Source organism: Euleptes europaea, chromosome 1 (assembly GCF_029931775.1).
Source record: "Euleptes europaea isolate rEulEur1 chromosome 1, rEulEur1.hap1, whole genome shotgun sequence".
NCBI lineage: Eukaryota > Metazoa > Chordata > Lepidosauria > Squamata > Sphaerodactylidae > Euleptes > Euleptes europaea.
In genome coordinates, this window is record NC_079312.1 from 176,265,726 (window position 1) to 176,287,587 (window position 21,862).

The 21,862-nt window shown below is 49.2% G+C and overlaps 1 protein-coding gene and 2 non-coding genes across 3 annotated transcripts; 2 read left to right on the top strand and 1 right to left on the bottom strand.

Annotated features, from left to right (window-relative positions):
* Positions 1-893: 893 nt before the first annotated feature.
* On the top strand, positions 894-17,137 carry LOC130478046 (rab GDP dissociation inhibitor alpha). The gene is made up of 11 exons (XM_056850167.1): positions 894-986; positions 2,954-3,061; positions 6,496-6,595; positions 8,014-8,148; positions 9,087-9,285; positions 10,523-10,654; positions 11,810-11,909; positions 13,338-13,509; positions 15,186-15,330; positions 16,306-16,360; positions 16,933-17,137. Exons 1-11 carry the CDS (start codon positions 894-896, stop codon positions 17,083-17,085), a joined length of 1,392 nt encoding a protein of 463 aa, XP_056706145.1. The 3' UTR covers positions 17,086-17,137.
* Positions 10,258-10,329, bottom strand: TRNAT-UGU (transfer RNA threonine (anticodon UGU)). The gene has a single exon. It is a non-coding gene; the product is annotated as a tRNA-Thr (tRNA).
* Positions 15,896-15,967, top strand: TRNAV-AAC (transfer RNA valine (anticodon AAC)). The gene has a single exon. It is a non-coding gene; the product is annotated as a tRNA-Val (tRNA).
* Positions 17,138-21,862: the final 4,725 nt, after the last annotated feature.

Consider the following 21,862-nt stretch of genomic DNA (forward strand, 5'->3'; position numbering starts at 1 on the left):
TGGCCTCGGGGGGGGGGTCTGTTTGCCCCGCCGACTGAAGACCCTCCTTCCCCCATGCTGCGGTCCCAAACCGAATCAGGCTCTGGCGCACTTAGGATCTTTGCTTTGCAGATGTCACGTTGGGCTGTGCAAACATCAGAGACTTGCGTCAGACACAACGTCAAGTTTGGGCCTCTGTGTTTTTGGGGCTTTTGAGTCTGCTTCCACACATGCTTTGCCTGGTTTGGATCAAGACGAAACAGGCACCGAATGTGTAAGATGTGAACCGGCCCTGAGGACAACCTGAGGTTTAGAGCAGAGACCAGGGGAAAGTAAAGCAGCAGAAGCGGTTTTGTCTTGATCCAGATCAGGCAAAGCATGTGTGGAGAGGGTATCAGTTATGAGTTGCAGTCTCTCCTCTGACTGCAACTCATAACTGATACCCTCTAGAACAGGGTTCTTTACTTTCCCCTGGTTGTCCCGGGGGCCAGGTGATAGAGAGCCAGCGTGGTGTAGTGGTTAAAAGCGGTGGTTTGGAGCGGTGGAGTCTGACCTGGAGAACCGGGTTTGGTTCCCCACTCCACATGAGCGGCGGAGGCTAATCAGGTGAACTGGATTTGTTTCACCGCTCCCACACACGAAGCCATCTGGGTGACCTTGGGCTAGTCACAGCTCTCTCAGCCCCACCTACCTCACTGGGTGTCTGCTGTGGGGAAGGGAAGGTGATTGTAAGCCGGTTTGAATCTCCCTTAAGCGGTAGAGAAAGTCGGCATATAAAAACCAACTCTTCTCCTTCTTCAGTTTACATCATCTATGTTCGGTGTCTGTTTTGTCTTGATCAGGCTACGCATGTGTGGAAACAGAGGAGAGGCTGCAACTCATAGCTGATACCTTCTAGAACAGGGTTCCCCGACATGGTGTCCGTGGGTACTGTGTCCTGCCAGTGTTTCCCCTGGTGCCTGCCAAACCTTTCAGAAATTGAATGGGGCCACTGGACACCAGTACTGGTGAGCACCATAGTGACATGGACATCACATTGGAGAACGCTGTTCTAGTCATATGAGTCCAGGGAGCCTGGCTGTTGCTGGCAAGGAGTTAAGTGTTCAGGCGTAGAAGCCCACCCCACTGCTTCTCCAGTCTTGCATGGTTTGGAGCAGTGGACTCTAACCTGGAGAACCGGGTTCGATTCCCCACTCCTCCACATGAGCGGTGAACTCTGATCCGGAGAACCAGGTTTTATTCCCCTCCACATGAGTGGAGGTCTCTAATCTGGTGGACTGGGTTTGGTTCCCCACTCCTCCACATGAAGCCTGCTGGGAGACCTTGGTCTATTCACATTTCTCTCTGAACTCTCTCAGCCCCATCTACCTCACAGGGTGTCTGTTGGGGGGAGAGGAAGGTGATGGTGAGCCAGTTTGATTCTTCCTTAAGTGGTAGAGAAAGTTGGCATATAAAAAACAACTCTTCTTCTTCCAGAATCCCAGAGATTGTAATTTGATGAAGGGGAAGGTTGAGTATTCTGTCAGAGGTTGCTAAAGCCCATTGTGGAACTGCGGCTTCAGCGATAATCCGGTGAGAAAGAATGATTATGAATCAAATTTAATTAATGGGGTATAGAGAGCCAGCGTGGCATAGTGGTTAAGAGCGGCGGACTCTAATCTGGTGAACCAGGTTTGATTCCCTGCTCCTCCACATGAGTGGTGGATGCTAATCTGGTGAACCGGGTTGGTTTCCCCACTCCTCCACATGAAGCCAGCTGGGTGACCCTGGGCTAGTCACAGTTCTCTCCGAACTCTCTCAGCCCCACCTACCTCACAAGGTGTCCGTTGTGGGGAGAGGAAGGAAAGGAGATTGTAAGCTGGTTATATTCTCCTTTATCAAGTAGAGAAAGTCGGCATATAAAAACCAACTCTTCTTCTATGGGCCCTTTCAGAGTAGTGGTTTATAGTACAACATATGTGCAGTTCTGATTTGTCGAGAGCATCCAGATGTGTTCTTTACAGAAGCTCTTCTGTTTCAGGGATCTCCCACTACTCTGCACTTAAAGAGTAATTTATTCTTGCTGGGGAAGTACAGGGTTTTTTTTCCAATAAGATTTGTAGTGATTTGGATTAATGTGTGGGAATATAGTAACACACATCTCACAGGAACCTATTGGACGGTGCTTGTGGCGTCACTGATTACAAATTCCGCAATTCCCACTTGTTCCAAAATGCTGGTGCTGCGTTGTGACTGGTGTTTAACCTGCAGGGCGGGGGAGAGCTTGCGTGAGGGCTTCAGCATAAGCGGCGGAGGCTAATCTGGTGAACCGGGTTGGTTTCCCCGCTCTTACACACAAAGCCAGCTGGGTGACCTTGGGCTAGTCACAGCTCTCTTAGGCCTCTCTCAGCCCCACCTACCTCACAGGGTGTCTGTGGTGGGGAGGGGAAGGGAAGGGGATTGTAAGCCGGTTTGATTTTCCCTTAAGTGGTAGAGAAAGTCGCCATATAAAAACCAACTCTTCTTCTTCTTGTTCCTCTTCTTGTTGTTCTTCTTGTTGTTCCTCTTCTTGTTGTTCTTCTTGTTGTTGTTGTTCTTCTTGTTCTTCTTCTTCTTGTTCTTCCTCCTCCCTCCTAAACTAAACTTCCATCTAAACAGATGAAGCTGACAAGGGTGTTTTCAAGACTTAACCTGGAGTCTGGGTAGTTCCAATGCCAAGTCCCTTGTCAGTTTCACCAGGCTATATGTTGCCAGAGTCCCAGGCCAAAGGCCTGTGCGAAACTGGCGTGGGACTTCTCCAGACTTCCTCGGGACTACTGTGCCTGAGCGCTTCTGCACCCGAGCACGCGATGGGGTGAGCGGGGTATGCAGCAAAGCAGTCGTTCTGTTCTGCAAGCATTCGAATATCACGCTATGGCTTTTGGGCTGCACAAAGGCAGACGTTGAACGAATAACCCCTGGAGAATGCGTAATCCTACCCATCTTTCTGTCCTAGGAATGTATCCTTTCGGGCATTATGTCTGTGAACGGCAAGAAGGTCTTGCACATGGACCGGAACCCGTATTACGGCGGGGAGAGCTCCTCGATCACACCCCTGGAAGAGGTGAGAGACCAGCGGTGTTCTTTGTAGGTCTCAGTTTTGAACGCAGTTCCGAGAGGCAGCGTCCTAGGAGAACTAAGAGCGTAACTGTGGCTCAGTGGAAGAGTTTCTGCTTGGCATGCAGAAGGTCCCAGGTTCAACCCCAGGCATCTCCAGCTAAAGGGACTAGGTAGGTAGGTGATGTGAAAGACCTCTGCCTGAGACCCTGGAGAGCCGCTGCTAGTCTTAGCAGGCAACAATGACTTGGATGGACTGAGGGTCTGATTCAGTAGAAGGCAGCTTCATGTATTCAACTGCCATTACCTTGCTAGGTGGTGGTAGGCCAGTGTCTCTTCACCCAGTGTTTCCCAACCCATCAGTGGGGACCCCAAAGCGTATCACAAAGCTTCTGAAAGTGGGTCGTGGGCCGGCCTTCTCTAATGGCCACCCTGCCCTTCCATTGCTCTCGTTTGTATTTTGGAAACCAAGACCTGACCCTAGAAACAGGATCTTCTATGTCAGGGGTTTCAAACTCATTTGTTATGAGGGCCGGATATGACATAAATGTCACTTGGTCAGGCCGGGCCATGCGTACCATAAAATATATCGCCAGGTACCAGAGATTTAAACTTTATAGAAGACACAGGCAAAGCCAATCGATGATATTATCAGTAGAAAAGAGCAAGAGTCCAGTAGCACCTTAAAGACTAACAAAATTTCTGGCAGAGTATAATGATATTGTGTTCTGCGTTATTTTTTATTCAAAATATAAATATGCTTAAAACAATAACACTCTTCCAGTATTTTCTTTCATTTAACAGTCTTGGATAATTGACACCTCGGGACTGGGGCGGGGGTGGCTGCCTTGGGTGGCTCGCAAGCCGGATAAGAGCCCTCAAGGGGTTGGATCTGGCCCCCGGGCCTTATGTTTGACACCCATGTTCTATATCAAAGCTTCTTAAACTGTGGGTCACGACCCCATAGGGGGTCGCATAACTGAATGAGGGGGTTGCGAAAAATTTGGCAACAGTAACTGGTAAAATTATATGTATGCCAAAGAATTGTTTTAAAACAAATTTCTTTATGATTTATTATCAGTAAATGTTCGATTTGTATACCTATTTTATATACCTATATCACAAAATCACACAAGGTTAGAAGAGACCACGAGGGCCATCCAGTCCAACCCCCTGCCATGCAGGATCCCACAATCAAAGCGCTCCCGACAGATGGCCATCCAACCTCTGCTTAAAGACCTCCAAAGACGGGGACTCCACCCCCCCCCCCCCAGGCAGCGTATTCCACCGTCGAACCGGGTCGTGTAAAAACTTCTTGGGCGAAAAGGGGTCGTGAGTGGAAAAAGTTTTAAGAAGCCCTGTTCTGTATCATACATTAGTTGTTGTTTTTTCCTTCACTGTGTGTACTCATTGATAAAGTAAAAACGTGTCCTGACGGTTACTAGAGTGAGTTTCTTGGAATCTTAGGGAGAATTAGAGGGAGCAACGGAGAAGGAGAGGGTGGTCGAAGGCTGGAATGTGACCTCCGCATGCAAAGGTTGTGCAAGCCGGAATGCCACTCGCTTGGGGTTCATAGTGGGGGCAGCTGCATCCTTTGGGCGACTTTGTGGTTTTCCCAGAAGCATCTGATCAACCACTGCTGATAACAGAATGCTGAACTAGGTGGGCTTATCTAATTTTATCGCCTTGTTGCTACAGACTCAAGGCAGCTAACAGTGCAAACAGCACAGTCCACTAAACAGAACAATAAAACACAGCAGCTCCTTAAGAGCTTGGGGAAAACGGAGGAGACGTGTCACTAGGTTGCTGCAGGTCAAAAGAGATGCTGCCAATTCTTTCTCCAGGAGGATGGAATTCCAGAACCCGGGGGCAGGAGCTGCAAAGTGTCGTGATAGCCCTGAGCCCTGTCTGATAGTTCAGGCTTCTACAACAGAGCACCATTAGATTGCAGGCAGGTTCATGAAAGCGAGGTCCCAGGTTCAATCCCCGGCATCTCCAGTTAAAGAGGCAAGGCAAGTAGGGGATGTGAAAGACCCTGGAGAGCCGCTGCCAGTCTGAGCAGATAGTACTTACCTTGAAGGACCAAGGGTCTGATTTAGTAGAAGGTGGCTTCATGTGAAGAGTGGAGATGGTGGCAGGCCGTGGCTCAGTGGAAGAACCTCTGCTTGGCATGCAGAAGGTCCCAGGTTGAATCCGCGGCATTTCCAGTTAAAGGGACCAGACAAGTAGGCGATGTGAAAGACGTCTACCTGAGACCCTGGGGAGCCGCTGCCGGTCCAAGTAGACAATACTGACTTTGATAGACCCAGGGTCTGATTCATTATAGGGCAGCTTCACGTGAGGTGATCCTTCAGGGACCATTCAGGACTTTGGAAATCAAAACCAGCACTCTGAATTATTCCAGAAACAGTTTAGGAACCAAGGCAGCCAATAAAACTGGTGCCGTATGTCCATCGCAGCAAGCTCCAGATCCTGGGTGCTGCTTTTTGTACCATTTTGCAAAGAAAATATGAATTAAAAACTTGACACTCTCCAGTGGCAGTTCCACAATCGTGTGTGGCGCTTAGACGGCTGAAGTCGCGTTGGCAACAAACTTGTGACGAGGCTACAAGAAACTTTACAGAGCTCAGTAGAAGGCCTGTTAGCTGGCGGTGAAATCGGCGAAACGTTTCTGTTGATGTCCCATTCTGTTGATTGTGCTGACTCACTATGTGTAATCCGCCTTGAGTCCCTGTGAGAAAGGTGGACTACAAAAAACGTAAATAAATATGGGAACTATATACAGTCGCCGCGGTAAGGGGTTAACAACTTTGCTCTGACCGATGTATCAGATTTTCTGTGGCTGATCATTCTCATGTATTTGGGAAGCACCGACAAGTTATTTTATTCCAGTAAGGCGCAGAGTGGGAACCTGCAGTCCCAAGCTCTTCTCACGACCTGAGTTCAATCCCGACAGAAGTCGGTTTCCGGTAGCCGACTCAGCCTTTCATCCTTCTGAGGTTGGCAAAATGAGTACCCAGCTTGCTGGGGGTAAAGTGGAGACCAAAGCTTCTTAAACTGTGGGGGTCGCATAACTGAATGTGGGGGTCTCAAAAAATTTGGCAACAAGTAAAAGGTTTCTTCATGATTTATTATCAGTAAATGTTTGATTTGTATATCTATTTTATATACCTATATATCCGGGGTCGCGTAAAAATTTATCGGGCAAAAAGGGATTGCGAGTGGAAAAAGTTTAAGAAGCCCTGCTGTAAACGACTGGGGAAGGCACTGGCAAACCACCCCGTAAACAAAGTCTGCCTACTAAACGTTGGGATGTAACATCACCCCATGGGTCAGTAATGTCCCAATTCTTGCACAGGGGACTACCTTTACCTTTAAGGTGTTTCTGAATTGAAGTGTCCTGTTTCTGTGTCTGATCCATTGTCTTTCCTTGGCCACCAGCTCTACAAGCGCTTTGAGATTGCTGAGGGCCCCCCTGAATCGATGGGCCGTGGCCGGGACTGGAACGTTGACCTGATCCCTAAATTCCTCATGGCCAACGGTATGTCCAGCTGGGGTTGGTCTCTTGGTCAACTAGCCCTTTGAGCTAAGGCCAGTTTTCTTAAAAGGTAGACAAGGGTGAAGGAAGGGCATCTCTTTAGTAGGGTGATGGACAAGAGCGTAGGGTAGACCCATGTTGCATTACCATAAAATGCATTAGCGTGGAGCAAGGTTTTGAAGTTCATTGGCTAGCCTACTTTACAGGGTTGCTACAAGGATAAAATGAAAGAGGAGAGAACCACATATGCTTCCTTGAATCCCTTGGAAGACGAGCAGGACAAAACTAATAGTAATAGACCGGGTGAATAAGTGTCCAGGTACGGTGTCCTTCAGTGCTCGAAGAGTTAGATTTGAGTCTGGTAGATGCTTAGAGATTAACAGGTTTTTCGGGGTATGAGCTTTCGAGAATCACGAGAGCCAGCGTGGTGTAGTGGTTAAGAGTGGTGGTTTGGAGTGGTGGACTCTAATCTGGAGAACGGGGTTTGATGCCCCTCTCTTCCACATGAGTGGCAGAGGCTAATCTGGTGAACTGGATTGGTTTCCCCACTCCTACACACGAAGCCAGCTGGGTGACCTTGGGCTACTCACAGTTTTAAGAGCTCTCTCAACCCCACCTACCTCACAGGGTGTCTGTTGTGGGGAGGGGAAGGGAAGGCAATTGCAAGCTGGTTTGATTCTCCCTTAAGCGGTAGAGGAAGTCGGCATATAAAAAACCAACTCTTCTTCTAGATTTGAGTCTGGCAGCCCCTTAGAGATCAACAAGTTTTTCAGGGGTATGAGCTTTCAAGAGTCAAAGCTCCTTTTGTCAGATACAAGAAGGAATGGGGATATCTGAGTCCTTCTATCCCAGTCAGCAAGTGGGAGGGAGTATTGCCAATAAAGGAGTCAGGATGAAAAAGTATGAAGCCAAATATATTCATCTTGTCTAGAGCAGAGAAAAATGCTTCGGGGCCAAAAGTGAGCATCTATAATGAGATAAGGCTCATGTGCCTCTGTTCAGCCTTGGGGAGGGCACATTGTTCCTTGAGGTTTTCTTGCACCCCATGGTTCCTTCCTGACAAACTTATCTGTATGGTGAGCTGATAGCTCCATACCTGGCAATTTCCCACGAACAGGCCTTCATATGATGAAATCCGAGCTTACATAGGGAGAGGCTGTGACTCAGTGGCAGAGCATCTGCTTGGCATGCAGAAGGTCCCAGGTTTAATCCCTGGCATCTCCAGTTGAAAGGACCAAGCAGCAATTGATGTGAAAGACCTCTGCCTGAGACCCTGGAGAGTTGCTGGCAGTCTCAGTAGACAATACTGACTTTGATGGATCCAGGGTCTGATTCGGTATGAGGCAGCTTCATGTGTTTCATGTGACCCTTGCCCATGGAGTTTAAGGGACCCAGCTGAGGCTTCTCTTCCCACCGCGCAGGCCAGCTGGTGAAGATGCTGCTGTATACGGAAGTGACGCGCTATCTAGACTTCAAAGTGGTGGAGGGCAGCTTCGTCTACAAGGCGGGGAAGATCTACAAGGTGCCGTCGACGGAGACCGAGGCTCTGGCATCCAGTAAGTGGGTCTGACTTAACGTACAACCCAACTCAAAGTTCTGCTTTGTGATCTCCAAGAGATGTTTGTATTTTTGCATGTTTTGATTTTTGATTTTGATAGGCAGCTAATCCCTGAATCATGCAGACACACTGCGGGTTCATTCTTGCGGTTGCAGGAGCCGTTACTTGTTTAGCACGCAAGGCTTGCAGCTTCAAAAGGGCTTTCTTAGGGCCATAATTGTCTATCTAAATGAAAACATTAATTCCATATTTGTTAATCCCTGGGATTTGGGAGTCCAAGAAGTGAAGAGATTCTAATCTTTATACCTGCTCGTTCCTGGGACCAAAGACATCATTCTGATGCTGATGAATCACCACCAAGAGGTGTTGTTGGTGGTGGTGGGGAACTGACTCTGTACTTCTCCTTTTCCTTCTCACCGTGAAGACATTGGAGAGACCCAGCATGGTGCAGTGGTTAAGAGTGGTGGTTTGGAGCTGCGGAGTCTGATCTGGAGAACCGGGTTTGATTCCCCACTCCTCCACATGAGCGGCTGAGGCTAATCGGGTGAACTAGATTTGTTTCCCCACTCTTACACAAGAAGCCAGCTGGATGACCTTGGGCAAGCTGCAGCTCTGTTAGAGCTCTCTCAGCCCCACCTACCTCACAGGGTGTCTCTTGTGGGGAGGGGAAGGGAAGGGGATTGTAAGCCGGTTTGATTCTCCCTTAAGTGGTAGAGAAAGTTGGCATATGAAAACCAACTCTTCTTCTTCATATATGAAGCTATGGTGGACTAAGTGAGCCCACCAGTCATCTAACCTAGTGCTAAGTGAGATCCATTCAGATGGAGAATCAAGGGTTGAAGTTAGGACCGTCTGTGTGCGTCCTCTGCTACTGACTCCCCGTCGCACCCCTCCCTCCCCACCGTCATAACTCCCACCTCCCTTGCCGTCCTGCAGATCTCATGGGCATGTTCGAGAAGCGCCGCTTCCGCAAGTTCCTGGTCTTTGTGGCGAACTTCGATGAAAACGACCCGAAGACACTGGAAGGGGTGGATCCACACACCACCACCATGCGCGAGGTCTATCGACGCTTCGACCTGGGCCAGGATGTCATTGACTTCACAGGCCATGCGCTGGCACTCTACCGCACCGACGAGTGAGTGACATTTGGATCTGTAGCCCTGGGGGTCCTGCCCTCCCCAGCTCTCTCCTTGTCCCTCGCTCCAGGTTTTACCAGCATCCCGGCATTACTCAGCCTTTTCAGTAGCCTCCTACAACCGAGGCTGGATAGGTTTCCACGCTCGGTTTTACTTTGGTTTGGTGCCCAAACTGAGCAGTTTGGGAGTGGGGATGTTTAACATCCACATGATGTTGCCCCCAACTGCCCACTTTGCTGTGATCTTTCCCAAGTTTGCTGTGATCTTTTTGGAAAGACCTCAGTCAGGGTGGGTGTAGATTCCCTATGGATGGGAAGGTGGCTGTGGCTCAGTGGTAGAGCCTCTGCTTGGCATGCAGAAGGTCCCAGGTTCAATCCCCGGCATCTCCAGTTAGAGGGACTAGGCAAGTAGGTGATGTGAAAGACCTCTGCCTGAGACCCTGGAGAGCCGCTGCTGGTCAGAGTAGACAGTACTGACTTTGATGGACCTATGGGTCTGATTCAGTATAAGGCAGCTTCATGTGCTTCATGCTTGTGTGCACTTTTGCATGTCCTCCCTACATTAGCACCATTGCCCTTGCTTTGGTTCCTGTTTCCCCCCCACTACTGGAGGGTTTTTTGGTACTTTGAATCCGATTCTGAGTTGCCTGACAGACCGGCAGCGGCTCTCCAGATGCTCTACCGCTGAGCCACCGCCCCTCCCCTAAAATACAGTTAGAATTGAACACATGAAGCTGCCTTATACTGAATCACGGTCAGCATTGTCTCCTCAGACAGGCAGCGGCTCTCCAGGGTCTCAGGCAGAGGTCTTTCACATCACCTACTTGCCTAGTCCCTGTAACTGGAGATGCCGGGGATTGAACCTGGGACCTTCTGCATGCCAAGCAGAGGCTCTACCACTGAGCCATGGCCCCTCTCCATGTCTCTCAGGGAGGGGTCTTTCCCATCACCTACTTGCCTAGTCCCTTTTACTGGAGATGCCGGGGATTGAACCTGGGACCTTCTGCATACAAAGCAGAGGCTCTTCCACTGAGCCACAGCTCCTCCACAGCCCTTGGAAAGACCCATTATACAGCGATGCGGGGTTTTCTTTCTAAGGCCACGGACTGTTAGCTGCCTTGGCCAGGCGAGAGAAAGCCGCAGTCCTTCACTTAGGAAATGTCCAATTCCCTCGCCTGCCCTCTGCCTGCTTTTCTTCTGAGTGGGACTGAAGTCAGCATTTTTCTTTGCTTCCCAGCTACTTGGATCAGCCCTGCTTGGAGACCATCAACCGCATCAAACTGTACAGCGAATCACTGGCCCGCTACGGCAAAAGCCCCTACCTCTACCCTCTCTACGGTCTGGGGGAGCTCCCTCAAGGCTTTGCCAGGTAATTCATCTCTAATGGCAGCACTTGAGTGCTTGTTACTGGTGTTTGCTTTTCCCCCCCAGCGTGGTGTAGTGGTTAAGAGCGGTGGTTTGGAGCGGTGGACTCTGATCTAGAGAGCAGGGTTTGATTCCCCACTCCTCCACATGAGCCGCAAACAGTAATCTGGTGAACCGGGTTGGTTTCCCCACTCCTCCACATGAAGCCAGCTGGGTGACCTTGGGCTAGTCACAGCTCTCTCAGTCCCGCCTACCTCACTGGGTAAGGGAAGGCAATTGTAAGCTGGTTTGATTCTTCCTTAAGTGGTAGAGAAAGTCGGCATATAAAAACCAACTTCTTCTTCCCCCTCCAGATTTGTTACCAAGGAATTCAGATTTCAAACGAATTGGCCGAAACAGTTATCTGCAGTTTTTGCAAGAAGTATATACTTTATTCTGAACTTAGCATTTGAGGTTTTTGTAACTGTTGCCTACAAGGGATAATAGAGGTGGGGAAAGGAAAACAAGCATATGAAGGATGAGAGGGGATGTTCTTGCTCTGAGGATGAGGGCATCTTGGTGAGTTCCCGCCAGTTGTTCAGGGAAGCAGTACTAAGACTTGTCATTTCCTGTCTCCCAGGCAGGAACTCCTGAGCTCAGTTTATTTCCTGCCTCACATAGGGAGAGCAGCAGGAAAATAGCTCTCCACAGCAGCTGTTCTTTTTTTCCTACCTTTTCCTACCTTTTTTCAAGTTCTTTCCCTACTATTGCCAGAGAGATCAAGTACTCAGCCTCGATCTCTCCCGCGCTTGCCTTTTTCTTTGCGCCTTTCTTCTCCTCTCCGTGTTCCCTCTCTTTCCTCCCCCCACTCAAGGAGGACGCTGAGGCTCTGGAGGAGCCCAGCGGGAACGGCTTCCTTTCTGACGAGGACGCAGACCTGGGGCTGCCGTCCTTGTTTGTTGCAAGGAGACAACGCGGTCCCAGAAAGCCTCAGAGGAGGCGAAGGAGAGCGAGAACGGGCAAAAGAGCCCTTGGCTCCAAAATGAACGCGGCAAACCACAGAAAAATAGCGCGAAAAGGGCCTCGTTGGAGAAAACGGCTTGAACTGTCGCGATGGTGGGTGTTTGGGGCCCGGCAAATAATCTGATGAATGTCTCTTCATTGTCCCATTTGCCCACAGGCTCAGCGCTATCTACGGTGGCACCTACATGCTCAACAAACCAGTGGATGAGATTGTCATGGAAGGCGGCAAGGTGGTGGGGGTCAAATCGGAAGGAGAGGTGAGGAAGGGGACTCGGCATTCTTACTCCTGTGCAGTAGCAAAAAGCTAGGAGGGGGTGTCATGGGTCACTCTTAGGGGCAACGGTAGTGGGAAGACTCTCCCTGGAATATACAAAGCGCCACATTTTTTAAAAAAAAACTATTTTCTGTCGGAAGAGTTCTTTATGCTACCATTGCCTGATACATATGCACGCCTCCTGCTGCCCAATAGAGAGGAGAAGACTGAGAGGTGGTATGATAACCATCTTCAAGTACTTGAAGGGCTGTCATGTAGAGACGATGGTGCGGAGTTGTTTTCTGTCGCCCTAGAAGGTCGGACCTGAACCAACGGGTTGAAATTAAACCAAAAGAGTTTCCATCTAGACATTAGGAAGAACTTTCTAACCGTTAGAGCAGTTCTTCAGTGGAACAGGCTTTCTCGGGAGGTGGTGATCTCTCCTTCCCTAGAGGTTTTTAAGCAGAGGCTAGATGGCCATCTAGGAGCCCCGTGGCGCAGAGTGTTAAGCTGCAGTACTGCAGTCCAAACTCTGCTCACGACCTGAGTTCGATCCCAGCAGAAATCGGGTTCAGGTAGCCGACTCAAGGTTGACTCAGCCTTCCATCCTTCCGAGGTCGGTAAAATGAGGACCCAGCTTGCTGGGGGTAAAGGGAAGATGACTGGGGAAGGCACTGGCAAACCACCCCGCAAACAAAGTCTGCCTAGGAAACGTCGGGATGTGACGTCACCCCATGGGTCAGGAATGACCTAGTGCTTGCACAGGGGACCTTTACCTTTAGATGGCCATCTGTCAGCAATGCTGATTCTGGGACTTTAGACAGATCGTGAGAAGGAGGGATAACTGGTTGGTGTCCGACCTTCCATGTTGTCTCTTCAGTAGGGTGAGGGGTTAGCTCAGCTTCTTTCCACAGACCCCTTAGGAAAGGCCCTGGTTGCAGCAAGCCTTCCTTCTTAGGTTTCTTTGACTCGGGGAGCGGCCATGGCTCAGTGGCAGAGCATCTGCTCGGCATGCAGAAGGTCCCAGGTTCAATCCCCGGCATCACCAGGCAGGAGGCGATGGGAAAGACCCCTGCCTGAGACCATGGAGAGCCGCTTCCATTCTGAGTAGACAGTACTGACCTTGATGGACCAAGGGTCTGATTCAGCATAAGGCAGCTTCATGTGTGTTATTTCTCTCCAAGCATCTCCCTGTTCCTGGGGAATTTTTTAAAAAGTCTCCAAGCAAATGGCACCAAATGCACTGGGATTTATGCATTTGTTTCAGAAAAGAAACCCATTTTCCTCCTGTCTCTCTTTAGTATAACATCTATGCCAGACAAGCCCTTTGCGAGTTGTGGATTGTCTTCTAGTACCCCATGGGGTAACATGCAGGGTGAGAGGCCGAGCCTCGCACGTACCCCCTCCTGACGCCGCTGACTCTCTTGCCCAGGTGGCACGCTGCAAGCAGTTGATCTGTGACCCCAGCTACGTGCCGGACCGGGTGCGCCCAGCGGGGAAGGTTGTTCGCGTCATCTGCATCCTGAGCCACCCTATCCGAAACACCAATGACTCCAATTCCTGTCAAATCATCATCCCCCAGAACCAATTAGGGCGCAAATCAGGTGAGTTCGGAGGCTGAGATCGAGGGGGGGGGGAAGCCAGGGGTGCTTTGGGGCTTTTGCAACATCTGGCTAGATGGTTTATGGCATACCAGTTGCCTTTATAGTTCCTATCTCTTACCCAGCCAAGGTGGTAGGATGGGCCAGGTGAACTTCAAAGAAGAAGAGTTGGTTTTTATATGTTGACTTTCTCTACCATTGGAGGAAGAATCAAACCTGCTTACTATCACCTTCCCTTCCCCTCCCCACAACAGACACCCTGTGAGGCAGGTGGAGCTGAGAGAGCACTAAGAGAGCTGTGACTAGCCCAAGATCACCCAGCATTCAATCAGTCAATCAATCCATCGACCTTTATTGACATATACTCAGAAACATGACATAAGCAGTACACAAAATTCACTGTCCATACATTTTCGATTTAAATATGGTTTAGACTTTAGTCCTTATATTGACAACTTCCCTCAAAAATTCCACCACCTTTAAAGTGACTTCAGGAATAGTATTCAACAAAAACTGGCATACGGAGAATTCTTGGCTAGATTTCATTTTATCAATCAAGGGTAGAATTGTTTTTTTTACAAGGACTGTTGTGCAGGTGACTATTTATGATTATATGCTGTAGCGTATCGTGTTGACTCCCAGCAGACTTCATGTGGAGGAGTGGGGAAACCAACCCTGTTCACCAGATTAGCATCTGCCGCTTATGTGGAGGACCAGGAATGTGAACCTAGGTTTCCAACAACCCCCACCCCCAAACACTTGATCCTCCTGGCTTTTATTAGAAGGGACTTTTGGCGTTTTAAACCCAGCCAGGTACATTCATCAGGGTTTGAAAGACAGCGTGGCACAGTGGTTAAGTGCAGCGGACTGTAATCTGGAGAACCAGGTTCGATTCCCCACTCCTCCACATGAAGCTTGCGGGGTGACCTTGGGCTAGTCACAGCTCTCTTCGAGCTCTCAGCCCCACCTACTTCACAGGTTGTCTGCTGTGGGGAGGGGAAGGGAAGGTGATTGTAAGCCAGTTTGATTCTCCCTTAAGTGATAAAGTCGGCATATAAAAACCAACTCTTCTTCTACTAGCCACAAGAGCTAAATAGGTCCAGAGGCAGAATGCCTTTGATTTGCAGATACTAGGGAGTAGTTAGCAGGTGAGGACCGTTATCTGCGGGCTTCTGTGCCGCATCTACCTGGCCACTGTTGGAAACAGGAGGCTGGACTAGTTGGACCATCAGGGAAAGGCTGTTCTTACAAAAGAGGCAAAAAGGTGGGACGTCTTCCCAATATTATACAGCTCTTTATCTTCAAAGTCCTCTACTGTCACAACTAACCCTTGGGATCTGTTGCATTTGGGGCATTGCAGTCAGCGTGGTTAGGAGCGGTGGACTCTAATGTTCAGAACCAGGTTCGATCCCCCACTCCTCCACATGAGCAGCAGACTCTAATCTGGTGAGCCATGTTGGTTCCCTCAATCCTCATGAAGCCAGCTGGGTGACCTTGGGCCAGTCACAGTTCTCTCTGAACTCTCTCAGCCCCACCTACCTCACAGGGTTGCGGGGAGAGGAAGGGAAGGAGATTGTAAGCCAGTTTGAGACTTCTTAAAAGTAGGGAAAAGTGGGGTATAAAAACCAACTCCTCCTCTTCTTCTTCGTGACGCTTCCCTTGTTTTCCCCTCGTCCCAGATATCTACGTCTGCCTCATCTCCTCTGCCCACAACGTGGCGGCCCAGGGCAAGTACATAGCCATCGCCAGTACCACGGTGGAGACGGACTCTCCCGAGAGCGAAGTGCAGCCAGCTCTCGATCTGTTGGAACCCGTCGACCAAAAGTGAGTGATGTGCGGAGCAGGCGAGGCTGCGTCGTGGCCAGCATTGCCCGAACGGCTCCCACCAGCGGCACCCCTAAATACAAAAGAGCAGCACGGAGGCTCAGTCTGTGGAGGGGCCGTGGGTCAGTGGCAGGGTATCTGCTTGGCACGCAGAAGGTCACAGCTTCAATCCCCGGCATCTCCAGTTAAAGGGACTAGGCAAGTAGGTGACCTGAAAGACCTCTCTCTGCCTGAGACCCTGGAGAGTCGCTGTTGGTCTGAGTAGACAAGACTGACTTTGATGGACCAAGGGTCTGATTCAGTGTAAGGCAGCTTCATGCGTTCATGTGCTCATATACTATAATGCAAAAACAAAACTATACACGTACACACATAACACATTACACCACAAGTCCTATGACATATAATCCTAAATGTAAAGCAACATCTATAACCCAAAGTCATTGTGTCAATTAAAGCACCCCAAGGACGGAATTCATTATAAAGCTCAGTGATAAGTTCAATAAAAAGTACAAAGGTCCGACGTCTAGCAGCCAGAAAGGTGCTAAAAAACACCATGAGGGGAGGGGCTGTGGCTCAGTGGTAGAGCATCTGCTTAACATGCAGAAGGTCCCAGGTTCAATCCCCAGCATCTCCAGTTAAAGGGACTAGGCGATGTGAAAGACCTCTGCCTGAGACCCTAGAGAGCCGCTGCCGGTCTGAGTAGACAATACTGACTGGGATGGACCAACGGCCTGATTCAGTAGAAGGCAGCTTCGTGTGTTCATGTGAGGGGTCGTCATAAGTTGGCTGTGATTTGACGGTGCATCATTATTTTAAATAGGCTTCGCAAGGTCAGATATTGACTCTGGCCTACGGTCACTCGGCTGGACAGATTACTGTAATGTTCAGCCAGAGGCTGAACAAAAGGCTTGTGGGGTGGGGGTAGGGTGGTCTACATGGTTAATTTTCTTACACGCCTTTCCTTTCGTGTAGGTTTGTGGCCATCAGTGACATATATGAACCAACTGAGGACGGGACTGAAAGTCAGGTGAGACCCAGGAGAGGGGAAGGGGTTTTGCAGAGGAGAGGATCATAGCCAGGTCCAGAGATGGTTCTGGAGACGGCCCATGGCTCAGCGGAAGAGTCCTTGCTTTGCACGCAGAAGGTCTCAGGTTCAATTCCTGGCATCTCTACTTGAAAGGACCAGACAAGTAGGTGATGGGAAAGACCTCCGCCTGAGACCCTGGAGAGCCGCTGCCAGTCTCAGTATTGACCTTGATGGACCGAGGGTCTGATTCAGTATAAGGCAGCTATATGTGAGAGTTACATTTATGGGAGGGACCATGGCTCAATGGAAGAGCATCTGCTTGGCGTGCAGAAGGTCCCAGGTTCAGTCCACGGCATCTCCAGTTAAAGGGACCAGGAAGCAGGAGATTTTAAAGACCTCTGCCTGAGACCCTGGAGAGCCACTGCCAGTTTGAGTAAGACAGTATTGACCTTGATGGACCAAGGGTCTGATTCGGTATAAGGCAGGTGCTTCACATGTGTTCTTCAACCCTCCTGTATATACACCTCTCCCTGTCTCATGCGCCTGGTTTTGTTTTTCTCTCCCCCCCCCAGATATTCTGCTCACGATCGTACGATGCCACCACTCACTTTGAGACGACATGCGATGACATCAAAGACATTTACCGGCGCATGGCGGGGGCCCCCTTTGACTTTGAGAGCATGAAACGGCGCCAGAACGATGTCTTTGGCGAGGATGAGCAGTGACCACTCCCCGTCCGTTCCTTCCCCCCCTCCCCCCCATTTTTTCCTGTGCAAGGGACCATACTCCCACACTGGACTGGCACTGTCCCACCCATCTCCCCAAGACTGTCTCTTCCCCCTCCCCAAATACTCATTTCAGTGGGGCCAGATTTCTCTCAACTGGGACCAGTCACCTTAAATCACAGAGAGGAGCCATGTTTCCTGCTTGCTTTTCCTTCCTCCCCCCCCCCCCCACGAGGGTCTTTCCTGCCTCTCGGAGCCAGATTTCCCAGTGGCCGATGCTGGATCAAAGTTGGTAAAATCCCGAATCCTTCTGGGATCCAGTTCCTGATCCCTTTCCAGATCTAGTAGGGATTTAGGGCCATACAACGCATTTCCTATCAGCCCCTGAATTTAAACCCCAATAGCTCCCTTCCCTCCCCCCCAGGATAAAAGCAAAGGTGTGTTAGAAGAGGGTCAGAGAACGAGTAGCTCCCCCCCGATCTTTGCTTTTCAACTTTGACACCCTCCTTCCCGCCCAGTTTTCTCCCCACTGGGTTCCAGAAGCGGGTTTTTAAGGCCAGTGCGCGACCTACAAGTCAATAGAGAAGGGCCGGTGCTGCAAACAGAAAAGCAACAGGCAGAGAAAGCATCTCTCTCGCCAGAAAGAGAAATTGCTGGGGATAAACGCAGTTGCCGGCAGCGAACTGTTATCATTTGGTTCTCACTCCCCCTGCTAATCTAAAACCTTCGCCCTGTTCTCATCTCTCCCACACCCCTGATGTGCCCTCTACCATTATGTACCTCACGGTTCCCCCTTCTATACCGATCCCAGTATCATGGCTTCTTCTTTTACTGGCGATAAACGCTTTCCTGACCTACGTCTGTATACCGAGCCTTCCTGCCTACCTTTGTTTATCCCGATCATATCGCGAACCTTTGATTCCTCTGTAGCGAGAGGAGACTGGAATGGCGACCCTCTTTCCTTGTGAGGATTTGGGAGCATGAAGAACCGTTTTGGAACATCTCAGCCGCACATGCGCCTCAAGCCAGTCTCCCGCCCTCCCCACCCCACCCACTTCAGGTTCCGGCTGGCCCCTCTCTGTTCGTCTTGCATCCATTTTGTCCCCCTCGATCCCTCCTAGTTCCTTTTAGCCTAAAGTGTGAGAAGATTTGTGTGTGTGTGCGTGTATGTGTCTCTCTCTCTCTCGTGTGCTGGACCATAGGGACGGGGTGGTGGTCCTGTCCCCCACCCCCCAACTTGCTGCCACCTGCTGTAACTTATTGTAACTTATTAATAAAGCAGGTCCAACTTTCTGTTGACACTCCTGACAATTAACGAGGTGTGGACGGGGGCCCGGCCCTGGCGGGAGCAAAGGAACTTAAAACTTGCTTTCTGCCAGCAGCCTTTTTCCTCCTGAAGCTGGCTTTATGGTTAACAATCTGTCTGTAACTCTAAGGGGATCTGAGGGGGTCAGCTCCCTCTACCCCACAGCTGCTCAGTTGTCTCAAGATAATAAATTCACTTAGTCTATTTCTGGCTCCTGTGTGGTACTGTTGTCATGGCGGGGGGGTGGGAGTTGGGAAGGAAAGGCTGGAGTTTTTGTTGTTGCTCTTTTTATTTCCTTAAAAAAAACACAGAAAAAATTTAAATATGCATAAAGACAAAAATATAATAACAGTGATGTCAGATCCAGACGTGTGTGTGTGAAGTGCTGTCAAGTCGCTTCCGACTCACGGTGACCCTATGAATCAATGTCCTCCAAAATTGACAGCCTTTCTCAGGTCTTGCAAATTGAGGGCCGTGGCTTCCTTTATAGAGTCAATCCATCTCTTGTTGGGTCTTCCTCTTTTCCTGCTGCCCTCAACTTTTCCTAACATGACTGTCTTTTCCAGTGACTCTCGTCTTCTCATAATGTGACCAAAGTAAGATAGCCTCAATTTAGTCATTTTAGCTTCTAGGGTCAGTTCTGGCTTGATTTGATCTATAACCTACTGATTTGTTTTTTGGGCAGTCCACGGTATCCGTAACACTCTCCTCCAACGCCACATTTCAAAGGAGTCTACTTTCTTCCTGTTAGCTTTCTTCATTGTCCAGCTTTCACACCCATGCATAGTAATAGGGAATACGATCCAGACATATATTTTTATAAATAGCTTCTAGATATCTAAAAACAAGTCTATGCGCAATTGCCATCTATATGCCATGCATCCAAATGAGTTCTAAGGTCCTTGATCCATTGATTTACCAACGTTGTAATATAAGTCTTTTAGCTGTAGTAAGGGCACGGAGGGTCCATTTTTGTTGACCATCGATTAGTCTCCACGAGACAGGCAAATAGGTTAAAAGTACATCCTCAAAAATCAGTTAACATTCTAATACGCCCCTGCGGGCCAGATCCAGCCCCTAGAAGAAGAAGAGTTGGTTTTTATATGCCGACTTTCTCTACCACTTAAGGGAGACTCAAACCGGCTTACAATCACCTTCCCTTCCCCTACCCACAACAGAGCTCTTACCCAGCCCACAAGCCAACGGAGGCAGCCACCCACTCCCGATCTGTGCTGGCAAGGCTTGGCCTGGCCTGACCAGGTGAAATTTATGTCATATCCTCATAAAAAATGAATTTGACACCCCTAATGCAAAACTGATATGAAACGATGTAGACAAGCTGGAACGTGTCCAGAGGAGGGCAACAAAGATGGTGAGGGGTCTGGAGACCAAGTCCTATGAGGAAAGGTTGAAGGAGCTGGGTATGTTTAGCTTGAAGAGAAGACTGAGAGGGGACATGATAACCATCTTCAAGTACTTGAAGGGCTGTCACATAAAAGATGGTGCGGGGTTGTTTTCTGTTGCCCAAGAAGGTCGGACCAGAACCAACAGGTTGAAATTAAATCAAAAGAGTTTCTGCCTAGACATTAGGAAGAATTTCCTAACAGAGTGGTTCCTCAGTGAAACAGGCTTCCTCGGGAGGTGGTGAGCTCTCCTTCCCTGGAGGTTTTTAAGCAGAGGCTAGATGGCCATCTGTCAGCAGTGCTGATTCTATGACCTTAGGCAGATAATGAGAGGGAGGGCATCTTGGCCATCTTGTGGGCATGGAGTAGGGGGTCACGGGGTGTGGAGGGGGGAGATAGTTGTGAATTTCCTGCATTGTGCAGGGGGTTGGACTAGATGACCCTGGTGGTCCCTTCCAACTCTTTGATTCTATGAATTTTCTCCCCGGAAAAACTGAATGACTGGACACGACCAAAAAGTTTCAAATATTGTGGGGGGGGGGAATATAAAGCGTCAGAATGAGCGTTTGCCAAGGGTATAGGATATGTAGTGTGGCGTGCAAAGGTCTTTACAGATCCAGATGTCATGCTTCTCATTCCTACTCCACAAATCATGCTTCTCATTCCTACTCCACACCACCAGGAAGTTGTGCCTGTATGCAGCTCTTTTGAGGCCAGACTGGACTCGCCCACGCAGTCTCTAGCGACATCTAAAATTAATCCCGTTTTATTTAACACACTTTCAATCGGGTTTTTCTTCCGTTCTCAGCTTGTAAGGGGAGCTGTGTGCTCCCTTTGGTGCTGGAGAGAGGATTTTGATCAGCGACTGGTTTTTATATTTTCTACGGGAAGCTGCCTTGTTTGGTTTCCCCTCCCTTCTTCCCCAAAAGCTGAAGGTGCAATGGGGGTCTACTCTTTCCCTTCCCCTGCTGCGCTTTATCTATTTAAACACACACACTTCTTTTAGACATCAAGCCTGGTGAGTTCTGGAGAACTAAAGCATGCAAATTTGGGGGGGTGGTGTTTGATCTGGAAAGGTGATGCGTCCTTCAAGCTCCAATGAGTATTTAATTCAAGAGCACTGCTAGCAGGAGACTGTCTCCTAGTACCCCGGCCATTCAAGTATAATAATTTAAAACATTTATTAGCCACCTTTTTCCCTTATGGAGCTCAAGGTAGCTTACAATATAGGTAAAAGACATAAACTACAGGGGGGGAAAACAAAAAATTTAAATCACAGTTTCGGAGTACTAGTATCGTAATCAAAATGTGGTCCTAATTTTTTAAAAATCTTTTAACTGCTTCCTAAAGATGGAAAGTGAGGGAGCTTAGTGCACCTTGCAGGGGAGATTGTTCCATTACCATGGTGTTGCCACCAAAAAGGCCCTGTCATATGTCCCTTCCAACTCTGATTCTATGAACTGCAGAGCCAACTCCATGAGGGTGGGGGAAAAAATGAAATCCAACAAATTTTGGTGCTGCAAGATATATGTTAGGTGGACTGCAGCCAAATCAACACTTAGGGTTGTCAGGTCCCTCTTTCCACAAGCGGGAGGTTTTTGGGGTGGAGCCTGAGGAGGGCAGGGTTTGGGCAGGGACTTCAATGCCATAGAGTCCAATGGCCAAAGTGGTTTTTTCTCCAGGGGAACTGATCTCTATCAGCTGGAGATCAGTTGTAATAGCGGGAGATCTCCGGTTAGTGTTGTGCCTAGAAAACGTTACCCCAGGTAGATCTGATCAAGGATAACGCACTGGAGATCAGGAATTACTTTTACAGATTATGCTATTTAATGGCACCAGTTAAATAGAGCGATTCTCTAATTGCACATGCATTAGGTCTGAACAGAGAGTCCCTTGCAGGGAACATCGAAGGTCCCTTTCATTAGATAACAAGCCGAATGCCGGTAGCTGTTACTTGTTGCAGTTAGAGGAATGTGTGCGTGCTTTCTATGCAGACTAAGTGAATAGAAAGGAAGAGAAAAGAGAGGAAGGGGGGGCTGTTGTTGACGTGTTTATCTACACGGGTGTC